We start from the raw sequence: 17,198 nt of genomic DNA, 5'->3' as shown, positions 1-17,198 counted from the left end.
TTATCACCACCTATCACCACCATCTCCATCACCAACTTCATCACAACCACCACCATCACCATCATCACCACCACCATCACCATCATCACCACCATCTCCATCACAACCACCACCATTGCTACTATCATTACCACCACCATCTCCACCAGCATCACCACCATCTCCACCATCACCATCACCATCATCACCACCATCTCCACCACCACCATCACCATCATCACCACTATCTCCATCACCATCACCATCATCACCATCCTTATATCTAACATTTAAAGTGATCCTCTGTGAGATACCATGTTAAATGCTTTATCTGATTCTTTCTCTTAGTCCCTTTTATAGCCCACTGGTACATGTAGTATTATTATCTGCATTTTACAAAGGATGACCCTGGACCACAGAAGGCCACACAGGCAGGTGCTGAGAGGCAGAATTTGAATCACAGCAGTCACCTGTGCCCTTAAGAAAATATTCAGATGGACATTGTCTGCAGTAGCAAAAGCCAGAAACCAGTCGAATAATTCCTATAAGAGAGCACTATGAAATGATTGACCAGCAGATATATGCCTCAACATGCATGCATCTCGAGCAGAAAAAAGCAAGTCGCCAAATTCATACTGTATAACTTTATTTACAAATATTCAAAAACAGATAAAATCTAGCCATCTATTGCTTGGCGACTCACACATGTACAGTAAAACTTTAAACAAGACAGGGTAATGATTAACACATAATCCAGGCCAGTGATTATTGTAATGAAAGTGAAAAAAAAAAAAGAAAAATAAAAAGAATCTTATGGGACCATTTAGAGGTCAGGGTAACGTTCTAACTGCTAACCTGGGTATGTCTTCATTTATTATTGCTATTTCTATGTATATGTAAGTTACAGATACTCTTGTGTGTGTATCATTCATTTTAGAATTATTTTTCAAGTTCTTTTAAAAAAAAATCTCCAACTAGGAAAAAAAATCCCAGAAGGGACGATGAGGAGCATCTCTAGAGGCTTCTCTCGCCAGAGGCTCCTGCCTGCGGCCGTCCACCCTCCACATGTCTGGCCCTAAGTGCCTCTGTCTCCCCAGAAGACCTAAAGTGGTGGACATAGTGAGTATAAATCTTAGGCCAAACACATCACGTTTTGTTATTTTTGTTTAATTTAATTTAAAGCTAATTCTAGGGCCCTTCCTTTCTTCTGGGTAGATAGGAAACCCTTTCTCAGATTTAGGAGAGCCTGCAGCAGGCCTAAACCTGGAGGCGCCTCTCACCACTATAGGTGGGATGATGGATCCCCATAGCCCCGCACACTCAGGATGCAGGACAGCTGGCGCCAACATTCCTAGTTACAGGACTCACAAAGCCCTCACGTCTGTGGCCCCTTACCTGTCAGGGCACTGTGGAGGGAGGCTCCCCTTCTGGCCTTCCCCCTTTGCCCCTCCCCCTGAGCATAGGCTGCTCGTCCCAGGTCCAGCCTCTGCTGGGTCCACTGGGACAAAGGGCAGCATGACACATGACAAAGGAGCCACCCCTCTCTTCCCCCAGAGCACTGCCTGGGCAGAGCAGATGAACTCTAAGTACTTGGTGCCCACACTGGAGCCACTTGTCTCTGATCAATGCCCTTGGTTGTCCTGGCTCGTGCCCCCAGCTGACCTTCCTGGGGGCTCCAGACTATCCAAGGGGTGATTCACCTTAGCAGAGGCTGGACCTGAGCCAATGTTCAGGTCCCTCCTCCCCTAGGTCTCTTCCCAGTAACATCCAACTGTGCTGGCCTTTGGGTCCCCCACCCAGCCCCCACTTGAGGGCACAGGGCCCATCTGCAAGCAGAGCCAAACCCGATGGCCAAAAAGGGGCCTGACTTTTGGGTCACCTGGGTTGGTTCGGTCAACTGGGTTTCTTCAGTCAACTGAGTTTGTTGACTTTTGCGAGTCTACAATTGCTAAGCAGTCACTCAAAACCCAATAAACTTCAAGAACTGATTATTGTTTGACAACCCATTTGGAGGCCAAGCTTGACCTGATTGCCCTTGTGTCCTTATTTACCTGACTTGGTTTCACTGTGAAACACTAACCCATTTGCTTATAGGATTCTCCCCATACCTCATGGGGTGATGTAGGGTATGTGGTATCCACACCAGAATCCAAAAAATGTCCAGGTCCAAATGCTGTTTGGCTCCAAAGGTTCAGGTGAAGGTCCGTGGGCACATAAAGCAGGCACAGCACCAGCCTCAAAGAAGACCGGGATCTCTATGAGGCCCCAGTACTTGGCCACCATTGCTGGCATCTGCTTGTCATTGGATGGTGCAAGGAGTTGTAAACACACACAGGAATACATCAAGGCTCATCTGCTCCCATCTCTCTCAAACCAGAGAAGATGTATCCACAGCTTACCCAGGCTCATAGAAGACTCAGAGGGAGGCCTCCAAATGCCTCTTGGATCAGGGCTAGGTCTTGGGAATCCTGCCTGCTCACTGCCTCCTGCAAAGGGCTTCTGGGGGCCTGTTTGTCCTCTTCCTACCCCTCTGATGACCCTCCCAGGGCACATGCACAGGCATGCACACCCATGCAACACAAACACACAGTTGTACACACATGCACACAACACACATACATATGTGGGCACACATATACACAGCACTTACGCACACACACACACCCTACGTATCCAAGTTTCTCTCAGGACAACTGCCCACGGGACTCCGTAGCACCAGCTGCAGCATGCACTCATGTTTTTCAACTCAATAATCCAGACTGTGCACATGGTTGGTGTGACCCTAAGCCTGGAGTCTCCCCGCAAAAATCACCAGAACTTACACAGCCAAAGTCACACTGCCTGGGAAGGGCCCTCCACTTCCTTCCAGGATTTTATTCCACATAGCTTTGGATCCCCTCTTCCAGAATTCTTCTCAAAGCTAATTTCAGAATCAACAAAGAAACACGACCCATTGTGCACCTGCCATGAGGAAAGCGAACCAGTTGCCGAAGTCAGATGACTACTTCAGATCTGTCTGCTGCCTGCTGCACATCAAAGGCTTTGCCTCTCCAAGGGGGATCCCTGCACACAGTTCAGCTGCCTGCCACATGGAAAGGTGACAGCCATGGGGCCTCTGCAAGAAGTTGGGAGGGCATCCTACTGGATGGAGGCTGAAGGGCTTCAGGAAAATGCATTTAAGTGTTCTAAACCTGGAAAAGGGAAAGTTGGAATTTACCCTTGTCATATTCAAAGAGATCACAGCTGAGTGTTGGTGCCTATTTCATATGGACAGGTTCCAGAGCCCTTAGGAAGTGGCTCTGGGCTCCTTTATGTTTTCCTCCCACAACATTGAGACCGACCCAAGGAATTGACCCCAATCTTGGGATCCACAGACTGCCCAGCAACCTGCTGGGTAGTGGCATCCCTCCTTCCTCTCTTCCCATCTGCCCATCACATCTCCTGTGTCAACGCACATTTCCCAGTACCACTGAGTGTCCTGAAAGCAAACACTCGGCCACCTCTGGGAACTAGCTGGGCGTGATGCTCTGAGGGGAGCAGGTGCTTGGCCAGGACAGACTTGGCAACAAACCTCCAGCAAGTTTCACAAGGGGAGAAATACAGCCAGGGCTCGCTGGCCTGGGGGTTCCAGCCCAGCCCCTGCGGAGCAGAGCAGCAAGGGCGGGGTGAGCCTCAGGCAGAACATCTTTCCAAAGGTGGGGGCTCTGTGGAGGGAAGCCGGGCTGTAGGGCCATTCCATCAGCAATTTTATAGGAATTCTGGAATCAAACAGCCCCTTTGATCATGAATAATTTTAACATTCTCTGTACTAACCCGAAATGAAATGTTTGGATAATATGATGTATCTATAATGTGATAGATAGATGATGGATAGAGAGATGATAGAGAAATATAGATGATACAGATAGATAGATGACAGATAGGTGATAGTTAAATAGATAGATGATAGATAGGTAAACAGATAGATCACATATGTAATGCTTTCATAGTAATATAAAAGAAAACTAAAATAGATATAATAAACAATAACATCTATTTTGATAGTAAATGTTTAGGTACAACTACCCCAGATGACAAATCAAGTCTTCACATGCGTGCATTCAGGTAAAATTTCTGAGTATTCCGCCAGATGGTGGGCCTTGCTTTGGTGATTCCAGCGTTCACTGGGGCTGTGGTTCTCTGAAATTATGAACAAAGCTTGGCAAAGCTTGGATCCTCCCTTAGTCCCTGCCATAGCTGCAGCCCTGGGAAATCCAGTGTCTACTAGAGCCATGAAGAAGCACGTGGTACTGACAAAACACAGGCATGGGACCAAACCAACCCCCAAACACAGATCTGCCACCCAGGTGAACGGCCAATGGAGCGAGGACAGCCACAGTGCCGTCTGTCTGTGTGGGGCTTTCTCTGCCTTGTACAACCTCTAGTGTCCTCAGCCCTGGACCACAAAGGCAGTAGTCCCTATGGTCATTGTTTTAACCAAAAAATGCCACCACGAATTTCAAGCAGGCCCCTCTAAGACCCACTCCCACGGTGAGCACTGACACCGGCAGCAGAACCCAGCCCTACAGTGAGGCGAGGCAGGGGAAAGCCCTTTGCCGCTGTCCATGCCCAGCCATGATTCCTAAGCTCCATCCTCAGCACAGGCGTAGGGCCTTTGGTGGACCCTCCGAGTCTCCCTTGTCAATCCCTGGACTGTGTGACCAAACCTGTGCAGAAGCACAAAACCCAGGCCACAAACAAAAAAGGTCAGCCCTGTTCTGAGTGCCTGGGGGGTCCAAGAAGGCAGCTGGTTAGCTCTGCCTCTGACACGCCAGCCTTGCCCAGCCAGCCGCATGGGCCCCAGGCCAACTCAAAAGTACTGGAGAGTACCTCACATGTTGGCCAAAACCTGTAAATTAACCATCAACTCTGTGTCCACGTGTTTTAAATTCTAAAGAGTTTCACTTGGATGACTGGGTTCTGAACCAGGAAACCTCCGCCTTCCCCAGTGACCCCAGCACCTTGCACCTTTTTTCTCATTTCTTGCCCACTTTGCTTAGTTCTGAACACCTTCATTCTAGAGGCCCCTTGACTTCCAGAATGTGAGTATAAAAATGGGATGTGGTGCCCCTGCCCTGTCGGTAATCAACCAACCCACTTTTGCTCCTCTTCTGGGGTGTTCCTCTGTGTAGGCCCCACAGAGAAGACCACAGCTGTGTGGGAAGGTTAGGTAAAGCTAAACTTAGCCAAAGCTATGGGTCGCTGTGTACAACCAAAGTCAGCACCTTTGCAAACCAGGATTCATAACTAAACATGCTGGCTTTTCTAGCTTTATTCAAACCACTTCCCAGCTAAGAGTAGTAAGTACACAGACAGAAATGCCACATTCTGGCATAAATATGGGTCTCCTTCCAAACACGAAACAAGCTGATGAACCAGTGAGAGCCCCAATCTTTGGTTCATGAACTCAGTATTTAAAACAGTAACACTAGGCTTTCGTGGGAACTACTAAGGGTAAGTAAGAAGAACTCGTTCTAAAAACAACTCTGGGGATGTTTTCTGGGCTCGTACTGAAGCACATGGCCAGAGCTTGCTAACTCAGAGCCCAAATCTGGTGTCTGCTGGCAGCTATCGTCAACAGTGAGGAAATTTCTCAGGATCTGGTTTTCCCCATCTTTAGATGAGGCCGGGTGCAGCGGCGCATGCCTTTAATCCCAGCACTTTGGGAGGCTGAGGTGAGCAGATCAGTTGATCTCGGGAGTTGGAGACTAACCACAGACAACATGGAGAAACCCTGTCTCTACCAAAAGTGCAAAAAACTAGCTGGTCATGGTGCTGTGCACCTGTGGTCCCAGCTATTCAGGAGGCTGAGGTGGGAAGATCACTGGAGCCCCGGGAGGCAGAGGTAGCAGTAAGCCAAGGTGGTGCCACTGCACTGCAGCCTGAGTGAAAAGCAAGACCTTGTCTCAAAACTAGATAAATAAATGAGGCCAGGAATGATATGGACATACCCACCCAGGAGAGGTGAGGGCAGTGATGGTGAGGGGCCAGGTGACATGACAACAGAAGGTGTCAGAGCTGCTAGGAGCCTCTCGGGCTGGGAAGCACCTTGGGTATGGCAGCCCAGATGCTGCAGTGGGGCCGCCCCAGTGTGCTGTGTGCCAGGCAGGGCCTTCCCAGGTCTCTGCAGCAGGGACGAAGGAGCAGAAGTGGGGTGTTCCTGGGCCAGCTCTGTTCTCCTGCAGCGCATCATCTGGACCTAAAGTGGCCAAACAGGTTTTCCAGGTGGCAGCTGAGCTCCTGCAGGGCTGGGAACACTTTGTTCCTAGCAGTATCCCGGAGGGCCGTGTTCATGAGCCAGGTTCAACGTGTGAGGGAAGCCTGACAAGGAGGGCGTATCCTTCATGTGTCCCCAAGCGTGACCCAAAGCACTCCAGAGCAGAAGGAAGTCACCCTCTGTTGGGCTAAATGGGGCTGTGCTTTTAGAGCAAAGGAAAGAGAGAAAGGCCAGAGGCTCTCTCCTCTGTGCCCTTCTCAAGAGGACCTGAGACCCCACCAGAGAAGAGGCCTAGACAGGTGACACATCTCTAGCAGGGCCCCCAAGAATTACACTCTGGAGGAAAGAATGCCTTACCTCTTTCTTTGCTTAATTGTCCATGGCAGTGGTTCCAAATCTGGGGAGATATTTTTGATACAGATTATCAGGCTCCAACCCAACTAGAATCTCTGCAAGGGGAACCCAAGAATCCGTGATTCTGATGTCACAGGTGTGCGGGACATGTTCAGGTGCTGTGACCCACACTCCCAAGATTTCTGGGGGTACCGCCTCCCTGGTGTTGAGATGATAAAGTCTGAGGCATTTCTAAAACTATCGGTCAACTGGTTGAATTTCATCTCTGGCCACAACCACTAAAATTCAACTGAGTCCTAGAGCAAAATTTGGAGATGATGCATTCTTCATTTTTTTTTTAACCGGGAATCTTGGCTTCCTATCCTGATGCCATCCATTACCATTAACTAGCTGTGTGCTCACCTGCCAGGGCCAGCCTTGAGTTTGCGGGGGACTCATACACCCTCCAGCCCGGGACTTCCATGCCTGGCCCGGGCACTTATAGCCAATAAGCCACTCGCATTGGTAAACCTGATTTAACTCAGCCCTCCTGGTTTCTGTGTTTCAAAATCAGAAATCAGCCAAATGTCACTCCCCACCTGGACGGTCCGCTCCGGAGGAAGGGCTTTCAGGCCTGGGTGTCTGCAGCTCAGCTCGGCACCTAAGGGTGCAAGGAAGAACCCAGTGGGTACATGAGAGACATCTTGTTTCTCTTTCTTACTGCTGGTTCTCAGCCCATGTCAGAGGATTATCATAGCCCCTACTCCCTCTCCTCTTCTCCAAGCTTCCATTCTTGAAAGCTGCTTTCATCTGTGTTCCTTCTTCAAGAAGAAAGGAGCTAATAGCAGTTGAATTTTACTGTGCCCCGTGCTTTCATTATGTGCTATCTCTCAAAGCATTCTATTTCTCAAGCAGCATTTTTGTAATATTATCCAGATGAGAAAGTAAGGCCCAGCGAAGTTAAGGACGTTTTGCAAGGTCACACAGCTGGTGGCAGAGCAAGCATTCAGTCTCCAGCCTGCATATGGCAAAATTGGCCCTTGAGCCAAGCTCATTGGAATTCAGGTGAAATGCTCTTGCTTGAGAAATTTTCATCTCTACAGGGCCCAATGCCATGAGGTAGAAGAACAGCCTTGTGCCCATCAGGGCCCACATGCAGAGCCCAGGGCAGGGCACCCACACAGGAGAGCCTTGGCACTCACAGAAGCCACCCCCATCAGCCCTGCAGGACCTCGAGAAGCCTGGCCACTGCTCTTCCCTCTAGTTCCACCCTGGGGAGCCAGTGGGATAGAACGTTCAGGGAGAAGGGGGTGCTGACAGGGATCCCTGGGACTTCCTCGAGGTGCCCAGATAGCACACAGAAGTGCCAGGAGGGTGAGCCACAGCAGTTGCTGGTGACCAGCAAGGAGACAGTGTGGACGCTGAAGCCCAGTTCTGGGGATTCCTGGGCCTGTTTTCTTTGTGCACCGTCTGAGGGAGGTGGAGAGGTCAGTTCCTCTTAGACCTTCTCAAAGGTCTTCTGAAGAACCTGTCCATATATTGTTCCTCTTCCCATCCCCCCTTCCCAACACTCCAGGGGACACCTCAGATGGATGTTTGTGCTTGGACTTGTAGTCTTAGTCCAAGCAATGACCTCCCGCTGGGCGTCTCAAGCATCAACTGCAGCACTGAGAGTGTGTGCTTTGCTGCTTGGGGGCACATCCCCGGGGTCCTGCTGTCACTCCTTGGTCAGCTAATGGATGGTGTGGGAGAGTGGAGCAGGAAGCAACTCTGGCAGTTTCCATCCAGAAACTGTGCAGTGAGCTCTGCAAGCAGAAGCAGGATAAAGGGGAGGGCCTGGCTGACCCAGGCCCAGTGCAGCCCAAGGGACACCTTGCTCAACTGCTTTGCACAGAACAGCAGCCACTGGGGCCCTTCCTCACAGCCTCGGCCACAGGCCAGGGCAACCATGGGCAGGGCAAGAATCGGCAGCCACTCAGCTGCCCTCCTATCTGTAAAATGAGAGAGAACGTAAGGCTGAAACTACAAGACACAGCACAGATGTCTGCCTGGTAGTGTGCCCCAGGCGACTGCTAATCACTGCATGCTGACCTCCCCCACAACCATGCACCCTTAGCAGATGGAGAAACTGAGGCTGGCAGCAGCAGTGACATTTTTGGTGTCTGGATAGCACCCCCGAGGCTGGAGTACACACCCTGGGAGCGTTCGGCCCCTGAGGGTGGCTTCCAGATGGCCTCTTCGCACAGAGTCAGCTGCTTCTGTTTTCTTAGGGATCTTTAGCAAAGGAGACAGATGACCCGCTTGTGTTGTGCAATTTGTGTAGTGCTCCCGGCCTCCCTCTCTGGGGTCACTGTCTGCTGCCGTGGCCAAAACAGCATGTGCTGATGTAAATAAACACAGTGAGGAGCCCCCTGAGCCCGCAGGAGATGATGTTGGTGCTGGGGGCTGAATTTCACAACCACCCACGTCTCTTTTTGTTTTCAATTAGCTGGGGAGGTGGCTGCCTGCTGGAGGGCAGGAGGAGAGGAGGAGAGGCTGTTTTCCCTCTAGTTCTCGGGGTTGCCCCAGGAAGAAGCCACTCCACAGACAGGCAGGGCATCCCTCCACTGAAATCTCGAACCTCCTGGGGTGCCCTCCGGATTGGTTGATCAGTGGATTGCTCGCTCCAGGCCCAGCCCAGATGCACTTGGCAGGAGCACAGCAAGAACCTTGTCCTAGAGCCAGGCAGAAGCAGGTTCCTCTGTTGAATGCAAAGGGCAGCTCTGCATTAGCAGGCTATTCAGACATGCACGTGCAATTGTAAGAGCCTTTTACTAATGACAAACCTCGTGTTTAGCACAACAAAGGATGAACAGGGATTATGACAGGGAGAGGCCCTTAGATCTCAGTGTTCCACCCAGTGAGCAGGAATGGCCCAGCCCCGACTGAAGGGGGCAGCCACTGAGTCCTGTTGCAGGGCCCGTGGGAAGAGAAAAAGAGAATGGCCGGAAAGGAGGATGACTTCTTTCCACTCTCTGAGCCAGCTCCCCTAGAGGTGGCCTGTCTGCACGCTCACACTGAAGAGAACGCAGCACAAGTCTTCTGCCTCTCACATGTCCACCTGGCATGTGTCCCCTAGTCCCCGCTATCTGTGGAATGCTGTGTGCAAAGCTCCCTGGCATGCACTAGGGAGAGGAGCATTTGGTGGCCATACCAGAGTGGCAGATGCTCGCAGAAGACAAAAGGCATGCAGGCTGTGTTCTCCATGAAGCCCTGGACAAAGCTGCCCAGGGAGGGCTCAGCCGGTGAGAAACCAGCCAGCCTCCTGCAGGCTCCTCAGCTTCCTGCTTTCTGCCCCTCCCCCGGTTCACAGGTAGAGCCTAGGCCTCCTTGCTGAAGGAGAAAATTATCACTTTCGAGAAGTCTCTTATTGCAAATTCAAATTAACTGTGTACTTTGATTCCCAAATATCATCACTAAACACTACAAAAAGCTTTAAGAAAGCAATACAGAGAGAGCTCTAATCCACCCAAAATTGTCCTTCTGGAGAGGACAAGGTTTTGCTGAGACATGATGCTTCCTAAGTGATATCCCATCATTTTTGGATGATTCTATTGAATAAGTAGGCCAGGCGTGGTGGCTCCCGCCTGTAATCCCAGCACTTTGGGAGGCTGAGGCTGGCAGATCATGAGGTCAAGAGATCAAGGTCATCCTGGCCAAGGTGAAACCACGTCTCTACTAAAAATAATACTAAAAAAAAATACAAAAATTAGCCAGGCGTGGTGGTGCATGCCTGTAGTCCCAGCTATTCTGGAGGCTGAGGTAGGAGAATTACTTGAACCCGGGAGGCAGAGGTTGCAGTGAGCCGAGATCATGCCATTGCACTCCAGCCTGATGACAGAGCAAAACTCTGTCTCAAAAAAAGAAAAGAAAAAGCAACAGGGGTTTTTTAAAGCCCTTGTGGACATGTGACAGGGTTGTCTATCAAATACATGAAAGAATCCGGGGGCCACACGTGTCTTGGTACAAGAGGAACAAGTATGCAAAGCATTCTAGTGATGGCACCTTCAGCTTCTTGTCCCTGAGACTTCGCTTCTCCCATCCCGACGTGGCACTCATGGGCCCCCCACCCTCTGGAGATCACCCAGCTTTCTCCTCTCCATGTCTGGCACCTCAAGAGCATGGGGGACCCAGAGGGCAGAGAAAGGAAAGACACTGCACCCCATACACTCCCTGCCCTGCTGAGGCACAGGGAAGGTTTGAAAGAGATGGTAAGATGAGGGCACTGATGCCAACAGTACTCTGAATTTGATCAGAAAGACCTCAAGGAGGCCTAGGGGCATGCTGGGACCAAGTCTTTTAGCACAGGGAGAAACAGCAGCCCTGAGTATGGCTGTGAGGAGCTCCTGTTCTCAGGAAGTGGCCAGTCCCATGTGAGTATGTGAGTGGCAGGCCGGAGTTGCCCGGTCTAGGCAGACAGACCCCTTGCCCACCAGCCTCATGTGGCCTCAGAGGTCTTTTCCAGTTTGGGGAACCACATAGCATGAGGCCAAAGCTTCTCTGCTGCATTCTCACAGTGGAGTTCTGCATGGAGCCGCCTGGGGATATGGTGCCAAGGGCCACGCGGCCTGCAGGGTGAGCAGTGGCCTCTTACTTGTCAGATATTTGGAGAAGTGGAAACTGCTAAGAAAAGGAACCAAAGCCTTTCAGTGCCTCGGCCTGAAGGGAAGAGACACTTATAGGGATGACACAGATGGAGGCAGCAACCCCAGTGAGGTCCACTGGCTCCTGGGCCATGTAGCCTTGGGTCAGGGCACTGTAGGAGAAGGTGCCTGAGCTTCCCCTAGAAGGAAGTGGTTCTGCATCTGTTCTCACTACAAAGCCACCTTTTCTGCTCCTTGGCTACCCTCCCTCCACCATGATGCCTCTAAATTAGACCCACTGGCCCCGGGCTCGCCTTCCCCCTGCCCCCCACTTCAGGATCGCAGACGAAGGAGGTCCAAGTCAGCCCTTCACCTTGCACGGCCTGGCTGTAGTGAGGGGAGAGGGGCAGGGATGGGTTCATGTGAACATCCTGGTGTAAAGGTCACAGCAGAAGCAGACACCTGGAGATGCGTCTGCAGACGTGAGCAGCAGGAGTTGCAAGTAAGAATGCTCATTCCTTCCTTCTTGATTCATCTGCCCACCTCCTGGGTTCCCCACATTCCAGACACTCCCCTGACCACCTCCCCGACATCTCAGCATCCATCAGGGTCTCAGCGAGGAACTCAGTGGGCGCAGCCTGGCCCAGGACTCACTGGAGCTCCAGACCACATTCATCTCTCCAGGGCCAGCCACGGGCTCTGCGCACAAGACATAACACACCATCTCCATGTCCTCACTATACACTTGAGGTGCCACAGCCACATGACCCTGCTGGCAGGCTGCCATGAGGATCAAATCAGAAGCATCAGTGCCACCCTCTGTGACATCAGTGCATGATGGAACCTGGGCACCTCAAGCCCTCCCTGAACCCAGCGTGCACTCAGCCTCACCACCCTCACCACCCATACCCAACATGGGACTCAGAATTCTGTGTTTTTCTTCAAGAAAATATGAGTGCAAGCCCCGTGAGCCTGGATCCTCTCACCCACCCTCCTGAAGCAACAGGATCACAGAGGGGAGCTGGCGTTTATTAACCACCAACAGTATGCTGAAGTCTCCTTTTCTCAAGGCTACCTAGTGGAATCTCTTTCTGCACAGAGCAGGCATCTTGAGAGGAGAGGGAGCACATCGCACATGTGGAGCATCTGATACAGAAGCTACCACCTGCTGGCCACACCCTGTGCCATGCTTCCCAAGGTGGATGGAGAGTGCCCAATGCACCAAGAAGACAAGCCGAGCCGAGAGCCTCATGCTACCTGGGCAGCAGGACAGATGTGTGATGCTCCGGCTGGAGATCAGGGGTTATCCTGGGCCTGGAATTTGTAAGATGGAGCAAACACTTCTGCATAGTCGTCAATTCCGAAAGGGACTTGATAACCTTTTAGGCATTCCAAAGAAGGAAAATCTTCCAAGTTACTTTTCAGCATGTGGCATTTTATTACTAATTGATCATACAATTTTTGTCATCTTTTTTATTGTAAAATTACGAACTATTTAATTCTTTTTGAATGTGCCATCAGGGTCAGGCCCACGTTGAGAACAGAGGACACAGGCACAGGGTTAACAGAAGAGGGATTCACGAAGGGATGTGTCCACAAGGGTGAGGGGCAGGGGTGAGGAGTTAGGGAGAAGAAGATGCTGTTGCTAAGCGCCAGCCTCTAGGGGCACAGAGCTGGCAGAGAAGCAATGGAGCAATGTGGAGAAGCCTGGCAGAGAAGCAAGCACGCAGGCTCAGCACAGCCTCCTCGTCGGGGAGGGCTGGTTCTCCCTTCTCCATGCACGCTGCACTCATCTCAAGGCCCGTCACTGCACAGATGAAGGGTGGCTGCAAAACCTCGGCTCCTGCTCCCATGGAGAAGTAGTGCTGGTTCCTAGCCCCATGAACCTGGTCTAGCCCCATTGACTTTTCCAGGGGTTATACCAGGAGAGACGCACACTGGAGGCTCATGAAGCCTGGCAGCTTCCACCTCCTCCCTTGCAACCTTCTCCCTCTGGAAGTCCACAGACCCCAAGACAATCAAAATGGAGACATGTGTGATGCTCTGATCTACGGCCCCTGCCAAGCTCAGCCTCTTGGCCACCCTCATAAAGGCCCCAGCATGGGAGTGAAGCTGTCTTGGACTTCCCAGAAAAATCCACCTGCCAGATGTGGTATCACAGGTAACCTCCACTGGCTCTGTGGGGCAGGGACCGACCGACTGTTCAAATCCCTGACCCACACAATTAGCTGTTAACAATAAAATGATGGTTGTTCTCAGTGTCTACATGGTGGGGAGAGGTCGTGTGTGTGAAGCAACATCACCGGGACCTGAGTCTCTATTTCACATCCAGTCCCCTCTGTGAGCTCTCCATATCTCCAGCAGCACTAAGCTGTTACAGCAGTGACACAGCACGGGCGCCGCCTCTCTGCTGCGTCCAACCTTGTCAAAGCAGCACTACCTGGTTTTTACCGTAGGAACATGCTGATGTGCAAATGCACTTTCACATACACCTCAATACATGCAGGACTCACGCTCAGGCTAATGTGCTTGGGCAAAGAGGCATTATTAGCAAAGACGGGCATTTAATTGTTTTTTTTTTTTATTTCAATGAGTACCTACTGAGGCTTTAATAGATCCCTGGTACTGTTTCTGAGATTCTGGTGACAAAAAACTGCTTTCCATTCAAGGAGATCCTCTGTCCTCATTATAGGAACTGCACGTCTTCATTATTGGAACCAAAGTCTCGCTCAGCTTGGTCCCAAGAGTATGAGATTCTGACAGCAGAAACGCATCATCAGCCCCGCAGGCGATGGAGCCAGTGACTGATGCTCTACTACACTGGTCCTAACGGAAATAAAGAGAGCCAGCCCTGCTCCTGCTTGCATCACCAACTGTGGACACCTGAGCCAGCCTCAGTGTTTTCAAGTGGAAGCAGGCACAGCATCACCAGTGTGGGCTTCTCCCAGGGCCTGGAGGACCATGTGGAGAACATGCATGACCACACTCACAGTGCGCCACGTGCTGTGAGCAAAACCAGCTCCTCACAGCCATGCTTGTTGGAACCTATAGCATCAATCACATGCATAATCCCCAAGAGGGAGCCCCAGAATGTGCTGTCCTCAAGCAATGCATGCGCTCCCCACCACTCCACAGGGCCCAGTGGCCCACAGGGCATGCCTTGGAATACTGTGCTGGACACGGATGGGGCATCGCTCACCTTCTCTGTGCTTCTGTGTCATCCTCTGAATTAGTTTGTTCTCACACTGCTATAAAGAAACACCTGAGACTGGATAATGGATAGAGAAGAGGTTGAATTTGTTCATGGTTCCACAGGCTGCACAGGAAGCATGGGGAGGCCTCAGGAAGCTTTCAGTCAAGGCAGAAGGCAAGGACGGGAGTGAGCAGGAGGAAGAAAGGGTGGGGCAGGTGTTACACAGTTTTAGTCAACTAGACCTTGCCAGCACGCACTATCGTAAGAACAGCACCAAGAAGGAAGTCCTGCCCGTGATCCAATTACCTCTTACCAGGTCCCACCTTCAACACTGGGGATTACAATGTGACACGAGATTTGGGTGGAGAGACAGATCCAAACCATGTCATCCTGCAAACAAAAGAGCTGAACTAGAATCCCCAATGGAGCCCCTGACCCTGGTGTCGCCATCTGTGATGGTCACTGTGGACGTGGTCAGTGTTATCCCTCAAGCTATGGACGGGCGCCTTCCGGCAGCACACAGTTCTCAAGTGTTGGGAAGGATTCTGATGTCATGTTCAGACACAGCCTGTGGTGAGTTCATGGTGGCTGCCCAAGAGGAAGGAAGTGGTGGCAACTTACATATTGATGCTTTGCTAACCCAGATTTCTAGGAAGTCCGGTGGGGAGACGACTGCCTGTCATGCAGATGGACTGTTAGAGATGTGACAGCTAAGCTCTTCTCCTCAGAGGCGGGGTCTGCACCCCACCGCTAGCCAGCCTCTGAGGCTGAAAAGCAGCTGGGCCGACTCAGTCACTCCATGCTGAGAAGACAAAAGTCCAAAGTGACCCAGCCTGTGACCAGACCTGAGCTCTGACCAGGTCAGAGTGTGTGCTTCCACCCAGCAGCCAGCACTCCGGGTGACTCCATGCTCTCAGGACCTGGAAATTAAAACCTCTTGCTGAAGGCAGTGGAGGGGCAACATCACTTTCACTCCAGGGGCCTAGGGAAAGCATCCAGCGGTGTGTATGCACGCACAGGCAGGGCCTGCCCAACCCTGCAGGAGATCCCAGTCCCAATATGTCTTCGCAGCCATCGCTGCCCCTGAGGGGTGCCAGGTGCCTTTTGCATAGCAGGGTAGTTCTAGGAGCCATCATTTTTACAGGGCTGGGTGAGGCTTTGGAATTTGAAGAACAAAATGCATGCTTTAAAAAAGAAGTTTCCAGCAAGCTGGGCAGGCTTCCAGCCATGGACCCTCCTGGTTGCAGCTCTGCAGCTGAGAGGACACACAGGGCAGCACAGGCCTGAGTTCCCGCAACAGTGCCTGGGGTGGCTGGCTACTTACTCATGCTGCCAAGTCCCGCCTGACCTATACAAGGACAGCCCCTGTCCTCCTTGCTTTCCAAGACCATCCGTTTCAAAGGTTTATTCTCATCAAGGCCCTGCCACCTGGGGCCAAGGGCAAGAGGATTGGGTCTCTGGCCTCCAGGAGCTCAAGGTTTCATTGACAATCAACAGTGAGCTGGCATGCCAGAGTCTCAGACCAAGCTCGACTTGCACAGGCTCTGCCGGATTATGAGGCAGCAGGGAGGAAGGTCCAGTCACTTGGCAGGTCAGGGGATGCTGCAGAGCGTGTGGATTAAACTGGGCTGTCAAGGAAATAGGGATTTGCCAGACTGGGAGCTTGAGGAAGAATTCTACACAGAAGAAATGACCCCTGCAAAGCCATGGTGCTATGAGGTGTCGGGCTGCGGGAAGCCCAGGCAACTCCGAAGTCTGGAGCAAGAGTCCTTGGGTAGGAGGAAGCTGCAAGGTCACTGGCAACAAGGCCTAGGCTGGGAGGAGGGATCTGCTTGGTCACCCACATGGCCAGAGTGGAGGGGACCTATCACAATGGGAGTAGAGGAGAAGACAGAAGTGCGTGGGGTCTGTCAGCGGTGGGAGGAGAAAAAGGCAGGTGTCCAGAGAGGGAAGGTCTGGGGGCACTGGCAGGGGGCTAGCCAGTAGAACACAGACCACACGGTGGTGGGCAGGAGACAGAGGCATGGAATCAGCTCTGGGGCTCCTGGGGGAGGTCTCACCTGCTAGGCTGGAGGAAGGGTAATGTGGCAGGAGGGGGCCAGGGAGGATTCTGGAAGGAGCAGTTGCAGGAGAAGGATGGAAATTAGGGTTGGGGGCCTCCGCTGAAGCCCAGGAAGGAGCTGTGAGAAAGGAGTGGGCATCACAGCCAGTGGCCACGCGGGGTGAGGCAAGGGATGTGGTTCCATCGAGGCCAGTGGTGTCCCAATTACAAGGGATTCAGCAGGGTGAAAAGAGCTGCCCCAAAAACCCCACACCCTCAAGATGTACATGAAAGCAGATGCCAGTTGGGTTAAATATATCAATATGCTTTAAAAACTGTCAACTTACCAGCCAGACCAACATGGTGGAACCGCATCTCTACTAAAAATACAAAAATTGCCCAGGCGTGGTGGTGTGTGCCTGTAATCCCAGCTACTTGGGAAGCTGAGGCAGGAGAATCACTTGAACCTGGAAGACAGAGGTTGTGGTGAGCCGAGATCACGCCACTGCACTCCAGCCTCAGCAACTGAGCAAGACTCTATCTCAAAAAAAAAAAAAACCAAGCAAACCAAAAAACCATCAACTTAGTAGAAACATATGGAAGGAGATGTCACAATCTTGGCACAGGACAACCGCCCTAAGTAAAACATGAAAATCCAGAAGCTCTCAGAATATCGCTACCCAGAAGCACATTAAACCGAAACGTGTGGAGGGTGAAAGAGAACACAGAGTTTTAAAATAAACAGTAAATTGAGAGGAAATATTTAAGTCCTCC

General features: G+C 51.5%; 1 protein-coding gene across 4 annotated transcripts in view; it reads right to left on the bottom strand.

The window, feature by feature from the left end:
- Nucleotides 1-664: 664 nt before the first annotated feature.
- The window catches only part of LOC128931710 (uncharacterized), a 29,911-nt gene continuing 13,377 nt past the window's right edge, over nt 665-17,198 (bottom strand). Inside the window, exons 2-8 of one of the 4 annotated variants that reach the window (XM_078365537.1) lie at nt 14,390-16,891; nt 11,845-13,946; nt 7,168-7,229; nt 6,593-6,632; nt 5,974-6,217; nt 4,042-4,158; nt 665-3,170 (exon numbers count right to left, since the gene is read on the bottom strand). In XM_078365537.1, the coding sequence (XP_078221663.1) occupies nt 4,140-4,158; nt 5,974-6,217; nt 6,593-6,632; nt 7,168-7,229; nt 11,845-11,977 (498 nt within the window). In that variant the 5' untranslated portion in view covers nt 11,978-13,946; nt 14,390-16,891 and the 3' untranslated portion in view covers nt 665-3,170; nt 4,042-4,139. Of the gene's footprint in view, nt 3,171-4,041; nt 6,218-6,592; nt 6,633-7,167; nt 7,230-8,762; nt 13,947-14,389; nt 16,892-17,198 lie in introns of all 4 variants that reach the window. The other 3 variants (XR_013532327.1, XR_013532329.1, XM_078365540.1) reach the window with 3 other exon arrangements.

This window comes from Callithrix jacchus, chromosome 1, assembly GCF_049354715.1.
Source record: "Callithrix jacchus isolate 240 chromosome 1, calJac240_pri, whole genome shotgun sequence".
Lineage (NCBI taxonomy): Eukaryota > Metazoa > Chordata > Mammalia > Primates > Cebidae > Callithrix > Callithrix jacchus.
Note: the sequence above shows the minus strand (reverse complement) of the source record. Positions and strands in the feature narration are given on the sequence as shown.